Genomic DNA, 19,043 nt, shown 5'->3' with positions numbered 1-19,043 from the left:
TCATTCTTGACTGGTTCTATGCTCTCTTTAACAATGCTTTTAAAATCCCTTACTATTTGCTTTTATATCATCTGCTCGTCTTCATATTCTCTAATAGCCCTTGTAATCTCCCTTCTTAGTTCCTCATTACCTTTTCTGTATTCCTCATGATTGTCATTAGCCATAATTTTTTATTTGTCTCCCTTTAAGTTTCCATTCAGTTTTAATCTCTCTTTATCCACTGAAATCTCTTTTTTGATTGCTCCCTTTTCATCTTATCGGAATATAACAACAACTGGCGTTTATGTAGCATATTTAACATAGAAAAATGTCCCAAGACATTTCACAGAGTTGTAATTGAAAAATTTGGACGCCGATCCAGAGAAAAAGATATTAGGAAGGGTGACTAAAAGCTCGGTGAGAGAGGAGAGGAAAGTGGAGAGGTAGAAGCATTTGGAGAGGGAGTTCCAGAGCTTGGGGCCTAGGTGGCTGATGACATGACTGAAAATGGTTGAGCGAAGGGCGCGAGGGATGGACAAGAGGGGCGTTTTGTAGGACTGGAGAAGGTTAGAAAGATACGGAGTGGTGAGGCCATGACTGCATTTAAACACGAGTATGAGAATTTTGAATTTGAGACTTTTGGGGACTGGGAGCCAATGTAGGTCATTGAGGACAGGGGTGATAAGTGAGCAGAACCTGGTGCGGGATAGGATATGGGCAGAAGAGTGTTCAATGAGCTGAAGTTATGCAGGGTGGAGGATGGGAGGCCAGCCAGGAGAACACTAGAATTGTCTAGTTTGGAGGTGACAAAAACAGAGGGCTTCAGCAGAAGATGGGCTTAGGTAGGGTCGGAGGTGGGTGATGTTACAGAGGTGGAAGTAGGTGGTCTTTGATGGATAGGCTATGGGGTCAGAAGCTCAGCTTGAGATTAAATCGAGAAGAGTCTGGTTCAACTTAAGACAGTGGCCGGGGAGTGGGATGGAATCTATAGTAAGAGTATGGAATTTGTGGTGGGGGCTGAAGACAATGGCTTTGGTCTTCCCAATGTTTAGATGAAGGAAATTGTTACTCATCCAAGACTGGATGTTGGACAAGCAGTCTATAAGGCAGCAGAAGAGTTGAGAAAGGTGGTGGAGAGATATATCTGACTGTCTTCAATGAACGTGTGGGAGCTGACTCTGTCTGCCGATGATTTCACCAAAGTACAGCATTTAGATCAGGAAGAAAGCGGCTGAAGATGGATCCTTGGGCGACTCTGGATGTAATGGTGCGGAAGTGGGAAGAAAAGCCATTGCTGGAGATGCTGTGGCTATGATCCAATAAGCAAGAGTGGAACAAAGTGAGGGCAGCCCCATTAAGCTGGGCAACATTGGAAAGTTATTGGTGAAAGAGTGAGTTTGACTGCGTCAAAGGCTGTAGAGACGACGAGAAGGGATAATGTACCATGGTTACAGTCTCGCAATGCCATTTTTGACATTGGTTAGGATCATTTCGGTGCTGTGGTAGAGGTGGAAGCCTGATTGGAGAGATTCAAACAGAGAGTTGCAGGAAAGTTGGCACAGATTTGGGAGATGACAACACATTCATGGACTTTGGAGAGGAAAAGGCAATTGGAGATGGAGAGGTAGTTTGCAAGGCCAGAGGGATCAAACCTGGGTTTTTTGAGGATTAGCATGATGGCGATTTTGAAAGAGAGAGGAAAACATTAACAATGTCAGCTAGCCCTGGGGGTCAAAAGGGGAAGTAGGGTGGTTGTCAGTTTAGTGGGAATAGGGTTAAGAGAGCGGGTCTCATCGATGAGATGAGCTCAGAGAGAGCAAGAGGGATGGGAGAGAAACTAGAGAGATGCGGGTTCAGGGCTTATGTTGAACCTAATTATGCTGTGTTTACTATTTCCCAATTGTTCTCCTATTCGTATCAAAAGTAAATCATGTAATGCTTCTTTCCATGTTGGACTCGAAACATACTGCTTTAGGAAGCAGTCCTGGATGTTTTCTAAAAAGCATATGCATCATCTTTTTTTCCAGTATATATCAGAATAATTACATCACATAATATTATTGTCATGTTATTCTTGCATATCTCTCTGTCTGTGATCTCAATCTCTATCTCATCTCCACTGTTTGGTGGTTTGTAATGCACACTGACAGTTGTACCATTTCTCTTCCTTTTTGTTAACTCTTATCCATGTACATTCTATCTTAACCCAACCCCTAGGATTTTTACATTCTAGCCTGTGAACGAATCCTTTACTAACTCTGCCACGCCACCCCCTTTTTTCCTTCCCTATCCATCTTGAGATGTTATAACCAGGAATATTAAGTTCCCAGTCCTGTCCAAACTTAAGCCATATCTTCCTTGTAGCTACTATATCATACTCCTTCATAATTATAAATGATTCTAACTCTCCAATTTTGTTTTGAATGTTTTCTCAATCCTGATTCCAGTTTATTGGAAAGTTGATCCTTATATTTTTTTCCTGGAAGTTATGCTAAACAAGGATTTAACAAGAAAATACAAATAAAATCATGGTTCGAATGTTTATAAGCCCCCATAAATTGTCATGAGCAGATGTCGTAATGTTATTTGAGACAGGACGATCTCTTTATGTCTCTGCTATGTGCAGTAGTATAGCACTGTTAACATTCTAAAATTCAGCCTCTAATTCATGTTCTTTAGCTGTATTTTTGTGCTTTGAGAACTTTGCAAGGACAGGCTTCCAAGCTTGAATGATTTATTCAACAAATCTAATCTTAGTCCTTCATGTCACCATTACAGATACCACAGTGGTTTAATAGTGGCTCCAATTTAGGACTTTTTCCAGGAGCTTCCCAGTTGTAACAGTTAGGGAAGGCAGTGGGACTTTGCATGTATTCTTATCACTTCTTCAATTTTGTGATATATATGAATGTATGTTCCTTTCTGCTTTAGGAATCTAAATGCATTGAATGTAATTTAAGAAACAGAAGTACTGATGGAAACCAAAAACATGAGAAAGATGAAATTAATCACTTAAAAAAAAAAAATTGGAGTACATACATACATACATACAGAAGGGGGGAAGCTTTATTTTGCATCTTTATTTAGTTCGAGGTGGTGATTGTTGCATGGTCTTGCTTCCAGTTTTGTGTTTGCGAAAAGTAAATTTGGTTTTACTCCGTGTCCATAATAGAGTGCATGCTGTGATGCTATAACATTCGAGTGCATTGAACCCATCCAGTCTACCCAATAGCATGAACCTGACCTTCCTCGGGTTAGTAAGTAGATTGCATTCAGCCAGGTGAATTTTTTTGGTTCTCTGGTGTATTCGTAGAGGGTTTCAGACTCTTGGTATCTTGAGAGGACTGGAACCTGTTCCGGAAAGCAAGGAGGGACTACATGCATGAGCTGTGTGGCGCTCATAGCATAGTTTTTGAAAAGGTCACAGTAACGTAGGATTTTCTCTTTTGATATTGAATACCATTGTATCTCAAAGCTTTTTCCTGGTCTTTCCATGATGCGAATTGGAAAGTGTTCGATATTTGGTGTTCCAAGAGTCTCATTGAACCTGCTAATTGTTTACTCACTCAGATAATGCATTACCATTAATAGTTATTCAACCCTAATTATTGAGAAATATATTTAACAGCCAGCTGGACAGATTAAACTGACCAATTTGAAGAATGGCACATGGAATTGAATGTAGAAATGATAAAGTATTCACATTGATTTGGATGCATGAACTCTGTATATTTTTGCTAATCAGACCCCATTCACAGAAGGTATCCGGTCAGCACAATGCTGTTATTAACTAAGTTAATTAAGTTTGTGATTTTTGAGAGAAGTTGAAATAGGGACAATCTATTTTGAGGTGGTTGCAGTGCACTCGGTGGAGAGGATGGTTTTGATGGTGAATACAGAAAGACAATTTCCTCTGGTCGGGGAATCGGTGACAAGTGGCTGTCGATTTTAAAATTGTGGCTAAGAGTGAGGGGAGAGGTTAGGAGACATTTCTTTATGCAGAGGGCGGTTAGAGCATGAAATGCTTTGCTACAGGGAGTGGTTGAGGCAAACACCATTGCATCTTTTATGTGAAAATTGGATAAATATTTGAAACAGAGGAAGATAGAAGGTTGTGGGGAAAGAGCGGGGTAGTGGGATTAGTTTCAGGTTGCACTATCAAAAAGTTTTCAGACGCAATGGGCTCAGTAGACTCCTCCTGTGCTATAAACCTCTATGGTTTTGTGAGTTGTCTATTTCATCCAGTAAATCTGACATCCAGTGGGATGTTTTTACCATCTTGACGTGACTGCAGCCATGACATCCTCCCACACGTACCTTTTGAAATAAGTTTAAAATAAAGTTTTGAAAAAACTGTTGTCTGCATAGACAAAAAGATTTTGTGAAGTAGTGGGAATGAGCTGGTGAATTGGTGATTTTTGTTAAATATACAGGACTTGGGTATTGTTTACAGCCAACAATGTGACTTGGGTCACACTAAATGAAGTATTATTCTTATTGTATGGTGAGTCTCAGTTTATTAAACTGGTTTCAGAATTGAGTGCTAATTTCATCTGCTTTTGTCCCTGCCTTTTGCAAAACAGGCAGCAACTTTTTTTTATATTGCGAAACAACTCACATGCATAAAAATGTTGTCCAATGATGCAAGAATTTAATGTCATTGCAGTATCATCATTAAAAAGAGACTCTGAATGTGGTGTGCTGGAGAGCTTGAATACATATGTATTTGTGGAGATAAAGTAGAATCATAGAATGGTTACAGCACAGAAGGAGGCCATTTGGCCCATCGAGCATGTGCCGGCTCTTTGTAAGAATAATCCAGTGAGTCCCATTCCCCCACTCTTTCCCCGTAGCCCTACAGATTTTTTTCCCTTCAAGTATTTATCCAATTCCTTTTTGAAAGCCACGATTGAATCTGCTTCCATCACCCTTTCAGGCAGCGCATTCCAGATTATAACTACTCGCTGCATAAAAAAGTATTCCCTCGTGTCGCCTTTGGTTCTTTTGCCAGTCACCTTAAATCTGTGTCCTCTGGTTCTCAACCCTTCTGCCAATGGGAACAGTTTCTCTTTATTTACTTTATCTAAACCTTTCATGATTTTGAACACTTCTATCGAACTTTCTCTGCTTTAAGGAGGACAAACCCAGCTTCTCCAGTCTATCCATGTAACTAAAGTCCCTCATCCCTGGAACCATTCTAGTAAATCTTTACTGCACTCACACTAAGGCCATTACATCCTTCCTAAAGTGCGGTGCCCAGAATTGGACACAATACTCCAGTTGTGGCCGAACCAGTGTTGTATAAAGGTTCAACATGACTTCCTTGCTTTTGTACTCTATGCCTCTATTTATAAAGTCCAGGATCCCGTATGCTTTTTTTAACCACTTTCTCAAGCTTCAAAGATTTGTCCACATATACCCCCAGGTCTCTCTATTCCTGCGCCCCATTTAGAATTGTACCATTTAGTTTAAATTGCCTCTCCTCATTCTTCCTCCTAAAATGTATCACTTTGCACTTCTCTGCATTAAATGTCATCTGCCATGTGTCCGTCCATTCCACCAGCCTGTCTATGTCCTCTCGAAGTCTATCACTATCCTTCTTACTGTTTACTATCCTTCCAAGTTTTGTGTCATCTGCAAATTGTATAAGAGAGTGGCTGTACGGTTACTATACTGTGGCCATTTGCGTAGAAAGTTATCGGCGACTAAAGGTGCATATGTGGACGAACATAGTGTAGTCCAGAGCAGTTAGGATCACCTATCCTCTTGTAGTGATAACCAAAATGATGATTTAGCAATAGTTGATTTTTGTGTGTGTGTCCAGTAGATACTCGTGCTTCTCAATAGCTGTCTATATACATGTGATTTAAGCAGGCACATTGTTCTCTGTTATTGGGAACATTAATGGAATTGATGTAGCAATTCAGTTGCTCAGACTGGGGATAGTTACCATTTATGGCTGATCACACTTTCTTCTAAAGCCTCTTATGTCCTGAGCAATAGTATTTTAACTATTAGTTGTCTATTACGGTTTGTGGTGCCTTTTTGGAAAATAAGTTAATAAGGGATAGGAATAAATATTTCAAGCCTACCATTTCAGATTATGAGCTGCTGCAATCTCCATATTTGAGAGAGCTACAGAGACCTGTTTTCTGAAGAATGGATTGCAGTTAATGGCTAACAGTCACCACACCGAAGATCTCTGGTATTTAGCAAAGTGAAACTGATACAATTATATAAATTATAATCAATGTATTAGCAATACAATGAATATAAAGTTAATAATATTTTAAAATGTAGAAATATCAAGCATTGGCTTAGAAAAATATATAATCACTGAAAAATATATAATCACATGCAATGTAGTGAAAACAGTAATATAACAAAATGCACTTAATTAAAATATGACTGCACAAAACATAAAAAGTGCAAAAATTCCTGTGACGGTAATTGGATTTTATTCATCCTAAAATGTAATAGTGAAATTCAGTTTTATCATTTGATACAAGTAGCAGCATGACAATTTAGTATTTATGGAGATACACTTTGCGAAATTTGAAGAATCTAAGCCTGAGCATTGTGAGCTGGTTTTTAACTGTTTAAATACCTGATTTTTCTAAATAAATATAATGTTTTTTATATATTTAAAAAAAATATCACATTGAGATCATCCCCAACCTTGCACAAACTTACCTCAGAATTGATGTTCTCAGGTCCCAGAATTTAGTTGGACTTGCTGCAGAATTTGGCCATGAGGTAATATGTTACCATAAAATTTGATTTAGCAACACTTTACATATGTTGACTTGGTAGGTAAATATTTGAATGGGGCACTCCTTTTAAAAACCACCATGAATTGTAATTAACTTTAATATTGATGGTTCTGTTTGCTATGTTTTAGCAATGGGTGACGGAGGGAAGAGATGAAGAATATTTTTCAAATTGCTCTGTAAAACACTTCTACAAACACCAACACAATAATGTAAATTATCTTTGACGCTTGTACCTGCCCATTATATTGAAATTTATGTGCATTGCTTCTGGAAGGGAAGGGGGATAGGAATAGGGATGGGATTGGGAAGTGTGGGGAACTGGGGAAACTGAGCAGTGGGAGGGAAGTGAACAACCGCAGAAACAGTGGAAGGGCAGGCAATTTTACAACCCTGTTCTGAAGCTTGCTTGCTAATAGTGGGTGGGAACAGGCTTAGTGTGGCTTCATAGTTTATCCACAGCAGACTTCTTGAGATTAATGTGCCCTTGCAAACAAAAATATATACACTCACCTGTGTCTCATACTACTTCAAAAGGGCTTAAAGTTTTGAAGAGAAAGTTTTGCATAGCTGTCTTCGTCTATTGAAACACCTTGGGCCAGGTGGGGTGGGGGGGGGGTGGGGTGGTGGGACGTGCGACTATGGCACCAGGTTGGACACACGTTGGCCAGGCAGAGGCATTGGACCAGGATCTAACTCCTTGCTGGGCCATGATAATTGCATGGAGCAAATGGGCCATTTATCAGGGAAAATACCAGAGACTTTATTATACATTCAGTGAGAGCTTGTGGGGCTAATTTCTGAGCAAGGTATTAATACAGTGAGCTTCAGGCCAGGTACAGGAATAAAGCCACCGGGGCCCAGTGGGAGAGCATGATTTGGATGGATCATGGGGAGTTTATTTCGGGCTAGGAATTGGATACTGGGAGACATTGTGACAAAATTAAAAATAAAATTTAAGATTCTCAGATTCCAGGGAAGGGTCAAAATGTGCAAAAGACTTAAAAGTCACCTTTACTAAGATTTCTGCGGCAGAGGACTTTGAGAAAGCAGAATTGTTGAAGAACCACCTGGTGGTCAGAGTCTGGAACTGTAGGCAGATTCAAATTCAGCTTTTTGATGGGAAAGCTTTTAATTGGCAATTGCACAGCATGACAAAGGGTTGATGCTGTAAATGAGAAAACACTATTCGACCACCATCTACAGGCGCCACAAGCAATTACAAACATAATGGGAGGGGGTGTGGACGCAATTTACACTGAAGTCCACAAACAATGTTGACAGGTGGCGGGATGTACAGTTTTTAATAATTCATAAATACATATTTGTACATTCTCTAATAAATTTGCGTAATAGGTTAAAATTAAAATGAGGTCTGATGTGATGGTCTATCAATTATGGAAGATTGGTGATAGATCTTGTGGAGGTGAAAGGATAATTCCAGTAGTTTAAAAATAACTAACCAATTAGGATTTTTTTTGTTCGTTGTCTTGGGTGCATTACCAAAAATGTGCCTAATTGTTGGACTAGTGAAAACTCTCAAAGGCCCAGAGAGTTGAGATTCACCACAGAGAGTGATCTAAGATCTGAGATTCAAAAAAATCTAGATTGAGAAAGGGTAGAGAAGACTCTAGGATATAACATAGCATATCACTTTGAGATACGATAATGTAACTCTTACTTTCACTGCGATAGATTCTATTTTTAAGTCAAAAATAATGGCCTCCATTAGGTTTGTTTTCTTATTTGGAATTAATGATTTTTAACCTGCTTCAGCAAACTTATTGGAACAAATTCTAGGAAAATATTAATAATTTGTTGTGATTTCCTGTGTCTGTGCTACTATTTCCACCACCGTTTTCAACTCATTGAAATTTTCTTTTTAAAAGTTTCCTGAATAATTTAATGTAAATGTGTTTGTATTTTATTTTTAAAAGAAAGACTTGTATTTATATAGCACCTTTCACGACTGCAGGACGTCCCAAAGCTCTTTACAGCCAATGAAGTATTTTTGAAGTAATGTTTTCTTAAAAAAAAGACAGTACATCATTTTACATGCACACGCCTACTTTTTGCGCAGTGCTTCACTCCAGAGCAGTCTGACTAGGATCTCTGCGCTCAGAACAATCTTCTGGTTCTGTGTTCATTATCAAGTCTGAATCTTTTTTTTTGTTAAGGAGTGATGAAAAATCAATTCACACGTTATTCTGTGATACAAACTTTATTGGAATCTGAGCCAAACATTTTGTAAACAATCTGCAGCAGTGCCTCATTCTGTGAATGTTGTATAATGTACAGACAGCAGTGCCCTCTAATGATCTTGTTTTCCCTCTGGCTATAACTCCATACCAAGGGAAATATAATTATCTGATCACTGCTTCCAGCTCCATCTAGTAGTGACAATGCGAACAACAGTTCTCTAATCCTTTTAAGCAAAGCTGAGCCATGAATGCAGACCAAATATGCCAATATAAATTCTAAGCACAGTGACTTTTTGTTTATTTTTATCTGGGGCTTATCTTGGCAAAGTCTGAACTTTCCTACTAACCAGGGAAGAAGTTTTGATATAAATTTGGTTCTACTGTAGTGATTTACAGATTTGTGTTTAATTAGCCTGCTAGAATCTAGATTAAAACACTGCCTGGTACTTGTGTAGACATTAATAAATCTGAGATGGATTGGTCAGTCTCAACCAATAATTAGCTCCTATGTAACAGTTGGCATGTGGAAGGCTATTGGTGTCACAGATGTGCATCTGTGAAAGTGCTGCTGTAAAAATGTATGGAATTAAATTTTTCTAACGTCTGGACAGATGAAGCCCACTAGCAAGCCGTCTAATTTGTATAGAATTCCTGACAAACCAATTTACGCTGAATCAAGAAATAATATGCAAGTTAGGAACTCCGGGGGTTACAAATCCAAGAAATTTGAAATATTCTTAACAGGTTTTTAAAATGCAATGATCTTGCTGTTATAATTTAAAAAGAAGCCCATTTTATGGAGACTATGACATAGCCGCTTGTGAGGCATGTTGACAATCCCACATGAACAGAGACTTCTATGGAGGAAGAAAAAGCCATTTGGCTCATTAAGCTGAACTCGTTCAGTGGCTATATAATGTTTGCACTCCCGTGAACTCTCCCTAATTTATTTAATCTGCTGACCAAGGTGAATATGGCAAGTAAAAAGGCTCTGAAACATTTTCCTGATTCCCAGATAATAAGAAAAACTCCAGGATACCACACAAGGATCATGAGTGGTGGTTTTTACGGTTGGTCATGAACCATTTTATTTATAATGTACAGTAGATTTAAGGAAACAAACTGAAATGATTATTTTGATATGTGTAGCCCAAAGCTATCGGCTGAAGGAGCTTTGTGATGTATTTTGTCTTTGTGATGTCACAATAGTGGAAATATGGTTTTCATTTCCATTGGTGTTAATTATTTTTCCACAGAAGTATGATAGCTGGATTATCCTTGTCCAGTTATCTGCTACATGTTAAGAAACAACTGGACACTGATTACTGAGTAATTGGATAAAAGCAATATTGTCCATAAATGGAGGACAGCAGCACAGGACATGATGAGATGTACAGTAACAATTGCAGATAAATGCTGTGTTTTATAAGCATGGAAGCCAAATAGGTTCTGAAGTATAACCCCTATGGCTATCAAGGGAAAGAGAACCCAGGGCACTTAGTGTTGTGCATGAATTCTGCTACTGAAAACTGATAGCAAACTTCGTAAATGTGTAACAACATCTACTGGTAGCAACTAAATAATGCAGCGTTACAAAATTGTAAATCTTTTCAATGGTTTTTTGGGAGTTACCATAATTAATTTCTGCTTGTATAGATCTTTAATTTTTGAATGTACTTGTGTAAAAGAGACAGCTGAAATTCTATGTGAACGAACTTTGAGGTCTATAGAGTGCAAATCTAAGAAGATAGTATATATATTTTTTGGTAGGATCCAATTAAATATTTTACATCTAATTATTTTTGCATTGCCCCCAGGAACTCCCGTATCCTTAGTCTACTAGCCCAGCTGGAGAAGATCAATTCTGAGTCGGCATTGCAGGATGTGGACAATGCCCGTTACGTCACTTCCAAGCTTCTTCATTTGGCTCAGACTCAAGGTAATATTGCAAGATCATTACATTTGTACTTTTTAATGTTTGATTAAAATGGTTGGGGTCTTTTTTGGTAAAAAGCAGGGAAATTACTTCTATAAATACCCACCACAGTGTCTGTGCTGTAGGTTAGGACATGTGTGGAAGAAAATGAGTGATATATTAGTCACTGTACTCTATAGTATGTATGTTTGCTTGTTGAGTTATTAATAGTGGCCTCACACGAAGAGCCGAGGGTATTTATTGGGTGGGTTTGGAAAATATTTCCACGAGCAGGCCAGCCTGATGAAGCTTTCAATGAGTTACAGGTCCCGCCTCAAATGCATCTAATTTTAAGAGGTATTCCCCCTTATGTAGTACTGTATTTATACTACAACTCTAGCGCTGTTTAACCTTGCTTGCATTTTTATAATTATCTTTTGTGATTTCGAATGCCTTCATTAAAGTTTTACTTGAAAACCTAAGCCTCTTCCAAAAGCATGGGCTTGGACTAGATAGTTTTGCCCAGAGTTGTGATGCTGTGAGCTGAATTTAGAATGTGCAGTTTGAGCCTGCACAATGTAACAAATTTCCCAGGATGTATCAGTACTGTTCAGTCAGCTGTTTTTTCTATAGATTCCAGCACTTGCTGCTTAGTTTTTTTTCAAATATGTTTCAAAAGCAAATTTATATTCAGTATTTTTAGAGAGAGGGAGGAAAATGATTTGTAGCATACTGACTAAACATCTGTTATGGCCTTTGTTTTGTGTTCTATAAACTTTAGAAAGTTTGTTATATTGAGCGGAAGAGAGACTGGGGCCAGGGAGTGTCAGGGAGGATGTGAGAGGGAGACAAGACGAGAGGACTCAAAAAAAAAAAAACACTAGTTGAATTTTGAAGCCAACTGATATCTCACCTGTTCGTTGAGTATTAGAAAAGGTAAATGCTAACTGCTTACACTTGCAAGGCAGATTTTCTAATTTCTAACATCTGTGAGTCATAGTGAGAAGCAGATAGATGCAAATAGATATTCTTTCCTTAGTTTAATTTGATTAAAGTAAATTTAACTTTGGAAGCAAACAAAACCTTTTTGAGAGAAACAAATATAGAAGGGAGGAAAGCAGGGAAACAGCTTGAGAGTCAGGGGCCTCTGGCCTCTCACCACCCAACTTTGGGGGGAGTAGCTGGAGGGTTAAACGCGAGGTGAGTGACCATGGAGCAGAGGGGAAGAGAGGATGTAGGGGTTGACCAAGTAGTTCAAGGGAAAGTGGTAGGGGTAATGATGGGAGTGAAGGTGTTGGGGGAAATATGAGTGATTAGGGCAAGGGTTGGGAGGGGAGCTGTTGGGTGTCATATTTTCCCTACAACCAACCAGAAATGCAGTCAGCAGCTGTTGATTTCCTGCCATACCACGCCATGTCACCCACCATCTTCCACCTCAAAGAAAAGAATAAGTCATGAAGAGAAGCAGAAGAGGGCAGATAGGGAAGCAAAAAAAAAGCTAGAGCAATTCAAAACTAATCCCACTACTCCGTGTTATTCTCATAGCACTGTATTTTCCTCTGCTTCAAATATTTGTCCAATTTTCCCTTAAAAGATGGAACCATTTCCTGTGACAAAGCATTCCATGCTCCAACAGCATTCCGAGTAAAGACATTTTTCCTAACCTCACCCTCTCACTTTTAGTTGCTGTTTAAAATTGATAAGCACCTTGTCATTGTCTCCCAAACCAAAGGAAATAGTCTTTCCCTTTTCACTCAATCAAAACTGTTCATAATTTTAAAAACCTCTTATTAAATCTCCACTAGAGCAGCTAAAGCTAAGATGAAACAGTCCTAAGATAGGAACAGGAGTAGACCATTCAGCCCCTCGAGCCTGTTCCACCATTCATTTAGATCTTGGCTGATCTATATCTTAACTCCATCTACCCGATATGATTCTGTAACCCTTAATACCCTTGCGTAACAAAAATCTATCAATTTCAGTTTTGAAATTTTCAATTAACCTAGCCTCAACAGCTTTTGGAGAGAGTGTTCCAGATTTCCACTACCCTTTGTGTGAAGAAGTGCTTTCTGGCATCACCCCTGAATGGCGTAGCTCTAATTTTAAGGTTATGCCGCCTTGTTCTGGACTCCCTCTCCTCATAACTGTAGTTTCTCATCCATGACATCATACTGTTTGCTCTCCATAGCTTTAATGTCCTTTCTATAATAGGGCACCCAAAACTGCACACAGTACTTTATGGCCTAAGCAATGTTTGTACAAATGTACAGTCCTATACACGTGTATGCTGTGCCCATGTTTATAAAACGCAAAATGCTGTTGGTCTTTTTTATAGCTTTATGAACCTGTGCACGCACTTTAAGGGAATTACGTGCTTGACAGCTCTCTCAGCTCATCTATCTTCTTTAACATCTTTTCATTGCGTGTATAATCCCATTCCTTGTTTTTCCTCTCAAAAATGTGTTACTTCACACTTATTCATATTAAATTGCTTCTACCACCTGTCTTCCCATTCTGCCAACTTGTGTCTCTCCTCCTCCTGCAGTTTTTTACAGTCCTGCACACTATTTGCCAAAGCTCCTACTTTAGTGTCATCAGCAAATTTTGAGATTGTGTTTCCTATGCCGAACTCCAAATTCAATATGTAACATAAGTGGACCTAGCACTGACCCCTGCGATACATCACTTCCAACCTTTCTCCAATCTGAGCAACACCCATTTAACCTCACTTTGTTTCTTTGTCTGTCAACAAATTTTCCATCCATGTTGCTAAAATTCCTCAAACGATATGCCAGGTATGTCCAATCCACAAAAACAAGATAAATCTAACTTGGCCAATTACCATTTAATCAGCCTCTTCCCAATCATCAGTAAAGTGATTGAAGGATTAATCAACAGTGCCATCAGGCAACACCTACTCACCAATAACCTGCTCACCGACACTTGGTTTGCATTCCACCAGAATCGCTCAGCTCCTGACCTCATCACAGCCTTGATCCAGACATGGAAGCAAGAGCTCAGTGGCAGAGTGAGAATAGCTGCCCTCAACATCAAGGCCACATTTAACTCAGTATGGCACCAAGGAGCCCTAGCAAAACTGAACTCACTGGGGGTCAAAGGGAAAACCCTCTAGTGGCTAGAATCATAACTGATGCAAAGGAAGATGGTTGTGGTTGTCAGAGGCCAGTCATTGTCCTTGGCCCGCATCTTCATCTACTTCATCAATGACCGTCTCTCCATTACAAGGTCAGGAGTGGGACTGTTCTCTGACAATTCCACAGTATTCAGCTCCATTCACAACTCCTCCAATAATGAAGCAGCCCAAGCCCAAACCTAGAAAACATTCAGGCTTGAATTGACAAGTGCCAGTTAACATTCAGGCACATAAATTCCAGACAAGAGAAAGCCCAGCCATCTCCCTATCTCACCTTCAGTGGCATCACCACCATCACCATGTCCCCCATCATCAATATCTTGGGGATCACCATTGAACAGAAGATGAACTGAATCAGCCATATCAACAACGTGGCTACAAGAGTAGGGCAGAGACTGCGTACTCTGCGATGAGCGGCTTACCTAACCCCTCAAAGCCACATTTATAAGGCTCATGTCAGGAGTGTGATGAAATACTCACCACTCTCCTGGATTGGTGCAGCCACAACAACATTCAATAAGCGCAACACCATCCAGGATAGAGCAGTTCACTTGATTGGTGCCACTACCACTGGAGTCAATATTCATCCTTTCCATCACTGTGGCTGCAGTATGTACATTCTACAGGATGCACAACAGCAACTCACCAACATTATTTCAGCAGCACCTCCTTCCTCTGTGACTTCTACTATCGAGAATAACAAAAGCAGTAACGTGGGAACACACATCGCCTCCAAGTTCCCCTCTGCATCATACACCATGCTAACTTGGACATATGTTGCCATTTGTTCATTGTTGCGAGGTCAACATCTTGGAATTCCCTATCTAACACCATTGTGGAAGCACGGTCACCACAAAGACTGGGCGGTTCAAGAGAAGGCCCACCAACACCACCTCAGGGCAACCAGGGATGGGTTAGCATTGCCTGCTGCCCAAGCACAAATTAAAAAAGACAAACAAACAAGCCTTTTGTGAGACACCGTATCGAAAGTCTATTGAAAATTATATACTACATTCGCTGCAATCCTTTTATCTATACAATCAGTCCCTTCTTCTTCAAAGAAAACTCTTGTTAAATTCTTCAAACATGATACATCTATACTGGCTGTCCTTGACTCACCCTTGCCTTTCTAAATGCCAACTTTATCATGAATTATGGATTCTAAGCTTTTGCCCGCAACTGATGTCAGACTAACTGGTCTCTAGTTACCTGGTTTACTCTTTTTTTCTGTAATTGAACAAGGTGTTACATTGGCTACTCACCAGTTCAATTACATAATTTGCATATTTATAGTGGATTGAAAAATTGCCCAAAACCTTTGCAGTCTCCTCTCTGGTTCTTTCGTTAGCCTAGGATTTATGCCACCAGGGCTGTGATTAATCCACCCTGAGTTCTGCTAATTTTTTTCAGAACTAATTCTTTTTCTACAGTTATTGCTAACAATGTTCCATATCCTCCTCTGGTACATTCTCACTTTTTAATGCATTTTTGGGATATGGGCGTTGCTAGTAAGTCCAGCATTTATTGCCCGTCCCTAGTTGCCCTTGAGAAGGTGGTGATGATCCTACTTCTAGAACCGCTGCAGTCCATGTGGTGAAGGTACTCCCACAGTGCTGTTAGGTAGGGAGTTCCAGGATTTTGACCCAGCAATGATGAAGGAACGATGATATATGTCCAAGTCAGGATGGTGTGTGACTTAAGAGGGGAATGTGGAGGTGACGGTATTTCCATGCATCTGCTGCCCTTATACTTCCACCATCATTTATAAAAACCGACCAAATATTTATTTAATACATTCTCTTTACCTTGGCCCTCCATCGCTGAGTAGTCCTACCTCTCTAACTATTCTTCTACTTTTTATATGCTTCAAAAAGCTCTTGCTATGTTTATATCACCTGCTAGCCTTCTTTTACATTCCCTTTTAACCCTCCTGATCTCCCTTTTCTCCTCCCCCCCCCCCCCTCCCCCTCCCCCCTCCCCCCCAGACTTTCTATATTCCTTTTTAGTATTGTCAACCCTAACTTTTATCATATAGGTCCTTTTTTAAGTTTGTTTAATTTTAATTTCTCTATTTAGCCATGGAACGCTATTCGTTGATGTATCCCTCCTTTTGACTTATAAGAATATATTTTGTACTCTATCCATCTTGTATTGAAGATTTTCCACTGCTAATCTGTACATTGTTTGGTAGCTTTTCTGCCAAGTTAATTTGGACCTGATCCTTTTTTTCCAGTCTAGAACCTTTATCTTTAACTCTTCATTACCCTTTCTTGTTCTTACATTGAAGCTAACCATATTGTTCTCATTGTTCTCTTATTCTCTCATCAGTTATTTCTCCCTTTTCATTTCTCTGACCTAAATGAAACAATTTTTCTTTCCTAGTTGGACTAGAAACACATTGCTTTAGGAGGGAGTGTTGACTAAATTCCATAAAGCATTTCTGGCACTGACGACATATTACCTTTATTCCACCCTTCTAGGGTTAGTTAAAATCACCCAACATTAATGCCCCGCTATCATCTCCACTGTCTGGCACACTGACAATTGTACCATTTCCCTTCCTATTTTTAAAAATTCTATCCATATGAAATCTCTCTTAAAGTAACCCCATAGAATCTCCTTTGGTTCTAGTGCTGTGTTGGATTCTTTATTGGTACTGCCACCCACCTCTTATTCCCATCTCCATCTCTCCTGAAAATGTTACATTAAGTTTCCAATTGTGTCCAAATCTAAGTCTCCATTAAAGCTACTATTTTGTGTTTCTCCATTGCTGTTGATGCTTCTATATCTCCAATCGTGACTACTTTTTTTTGACAAGCTTATTCCTTTTAATTCCTCGTCCTTCTGATCTTTTTTTATTTTCATGATTCCTTCAGAAGTAAGAGAAGCAGGATGTTATCGCAAACCTGCATCTAGCATCTGCCCTCATATTTCCCCCTCTCCAACTTTCTCTATTGTATCCTATTCAAAAGCTCTCATATTTGCCTCTCATTTGAGGGTGAGAAGGCTGAGGTTTGGGAGTCCACCACCTGTCAGCAATTTCTTCTACTTATTATGGGCTGCCTTGCCCTAGAAAAAGAAAGATGAAAGACTCAAATTAGTTTGTCACACATGATGTGCACTAAAACTCAGGTATTTGCATGCAGACCATAATGGGTCCAATAATATTCCATGTGAGACTTTTTGTAAGAGTGATTATATATAATCATGTAAAGGAATACTTGCAGGTGAAGGCTGTTAAGGGCACCATGGCATTGATGATCAAGCTCTTCAAGCACTTAAATCAGTGAGAGGAAGTTGGTTGTAAGTGGCAGACATGTCTGGTACAATGCATTGTATCTGACTGCTCTTACCCTGCTTGATGTGGAAAGATCATTTTAAACAAGGTGAGCTCCCAATGTTAGATGTTTCAAATACCTGGAGCTCAGACCTGAAAATGCCACAGGACCAGTGCTAGAGTGGTCAGAGAAGCAGAAGTCCCACTCGCCACACATTAGTGGTGATCTTGCCACTGAGAAAAATCTAGGTTCCGTTTCTTAATAATATCAAAGAATAAATAAATTCAGTCTACTTACTAGAATTAGTGGTTTGTGGGGATGATTTCTGTGATGCCAGAACTCTGGACTATAGATATGTAATGCTTAGGTTTTCAATTGAGTGTGTTTTTCAGTGGACGTGATTTTCTTTTTCTGATTACGCCACTGTGGAGCACCTTGGGAAGATTTTCTACGTTAAAGACGCTATATAAATACAAGTTGTTGTAGTTGAAAAGGAGAAATTGTGATAATAGATGTGTACAACTCCTGACATCAGAAGATGTTGCCTTATACTGAAAGTAGCATGCCATTAATCATTTTTATTAGCCATGACAATATCAGTTAGATATACAGTTTTTTCCCAATGAATATGGAACAGGTTCTAGTGTATCCAAAAGGAGAAATTCTTTGAATTTACAATTTTTGAAATTAAAAAAAACACCAGCAGAGATTTGGAAATGGACCTACAGGTCTGTGTTGATCAAGCTGAGACCTTCCACAAGTTCTATGTAATTGCACTGTCTTCATATAAATTTTCATTCTGAAGATTTTTTTTGATTTTAAAAATTAAAATTTAATTTTGGGGGAAAAAGAAAGATGTTTTGAAACCCCACTTAGTGTAATAGAAATAACTAGACATTTCATACATGGAGCAAATGGTGGTACCCAGTACATGGCAATTAAATTATTCATCACTCAAATGTAGAAATGAGAAATCGATTGCAACGTTTTAATCCTATTGTTTGTATTTCTGAATGCAGTCAAAACCATTTGGAAGGTTCTGCTTAACCCTTCAGTCTGCAGTGAATGGATTTCTGTGCATATAACATAGATTTTTAGGAGAAAGGTCGATGGAAATTCCAGAAACTCAGTTAAAAAACACTTTAAACCAGCTTATATGTGCCTCAGGGAAGATTTTGAATTATTCTGACCAAAAAAGATGAAATGCTTTTAAGATTAAAAAAGAGAGCTGACTTTCAGTGAAAAACCTCTTTGGACTGACATCTCTGGTTTGGCAAGAGTGTGATGGAACAATTTTATATTAAGAATTGTATCTATGAAATGGGATCGCTTGATGGAAATTTGTAGAACCTCTCGTCTCATTTTACTGCACTGTTTATTTGATACTTGAAGTTGGTTTCTAAGGGGCAATCTTGACCTCACACATAACCTATTCATCTGCTACTATTACTATTTTTACTTCTGACTTTGCTGAATCAGTGCATAGTTTGCTGCATCTTTTTTTCCCAACTCCAGTAGAATTTCATCTGAGTTTCCAGTTCAGTGACTGCTGAAGGGATATTATTATTGGTTGATGACATACTTAATGGCATGATATTAATAACTACTACTGAGGTAGTGAAGGGTCCTCTATAAATGCAAATCCTTTCTTGCTTTCTTGCTTGCTTTCTTGCTTTCTTTCCTTAGTTCTCCCATACACGTAAGGTACTTGGGATTAATGACTATTAGTGTACAGTTGTACTAAAG

General features: G+C 39.1%; 1 protein-coding gene across 9 annotated transcripts in view; it reads left to right on the top strand.

Moving 5' to 3' along the window:
* agtpbp1 (ATP/GTP binding carboxypeptidase 1) overlaps positions 1-19,043 on the top strand; it is a 399,257-nt gene that overhangs the window by 35,854 nt on the left and 344,360 nt on the right. For all 9 annotated transcript variants that reach the window (XM_067983168.1, XM_067983161.1, XM_067983160.1 and 6 more), the window contains exon 3: positions 10,768-10,889. In XM_067983168.1, the coding sequence (XP_067839269.1) occupies positions 10,768-10,889 (122 nt within the window). The remainder of the gene's footprint in view (positions 1-10,767; positions 10,890-19,043) is intronic.

Source organism: Heptranchias perlo, chromosome 4 (genome assembly GCF_035084215.1).
Source record: "Heptranchias perlo isolate sHepPer1 chromosome 4, sHepPer1.hap1, whole genome shotgun sequence".
NCBI classification, from domain to species: Eukaryota; Metazoa; Chordata; class Chondrichthyes; order Hexanchiformes; family Hexanchidae; genus Heptranchias; species Heptranchias perlo.
This window is presented reverse-complemented; position numbering and strand designations above follow the sequence as displayed.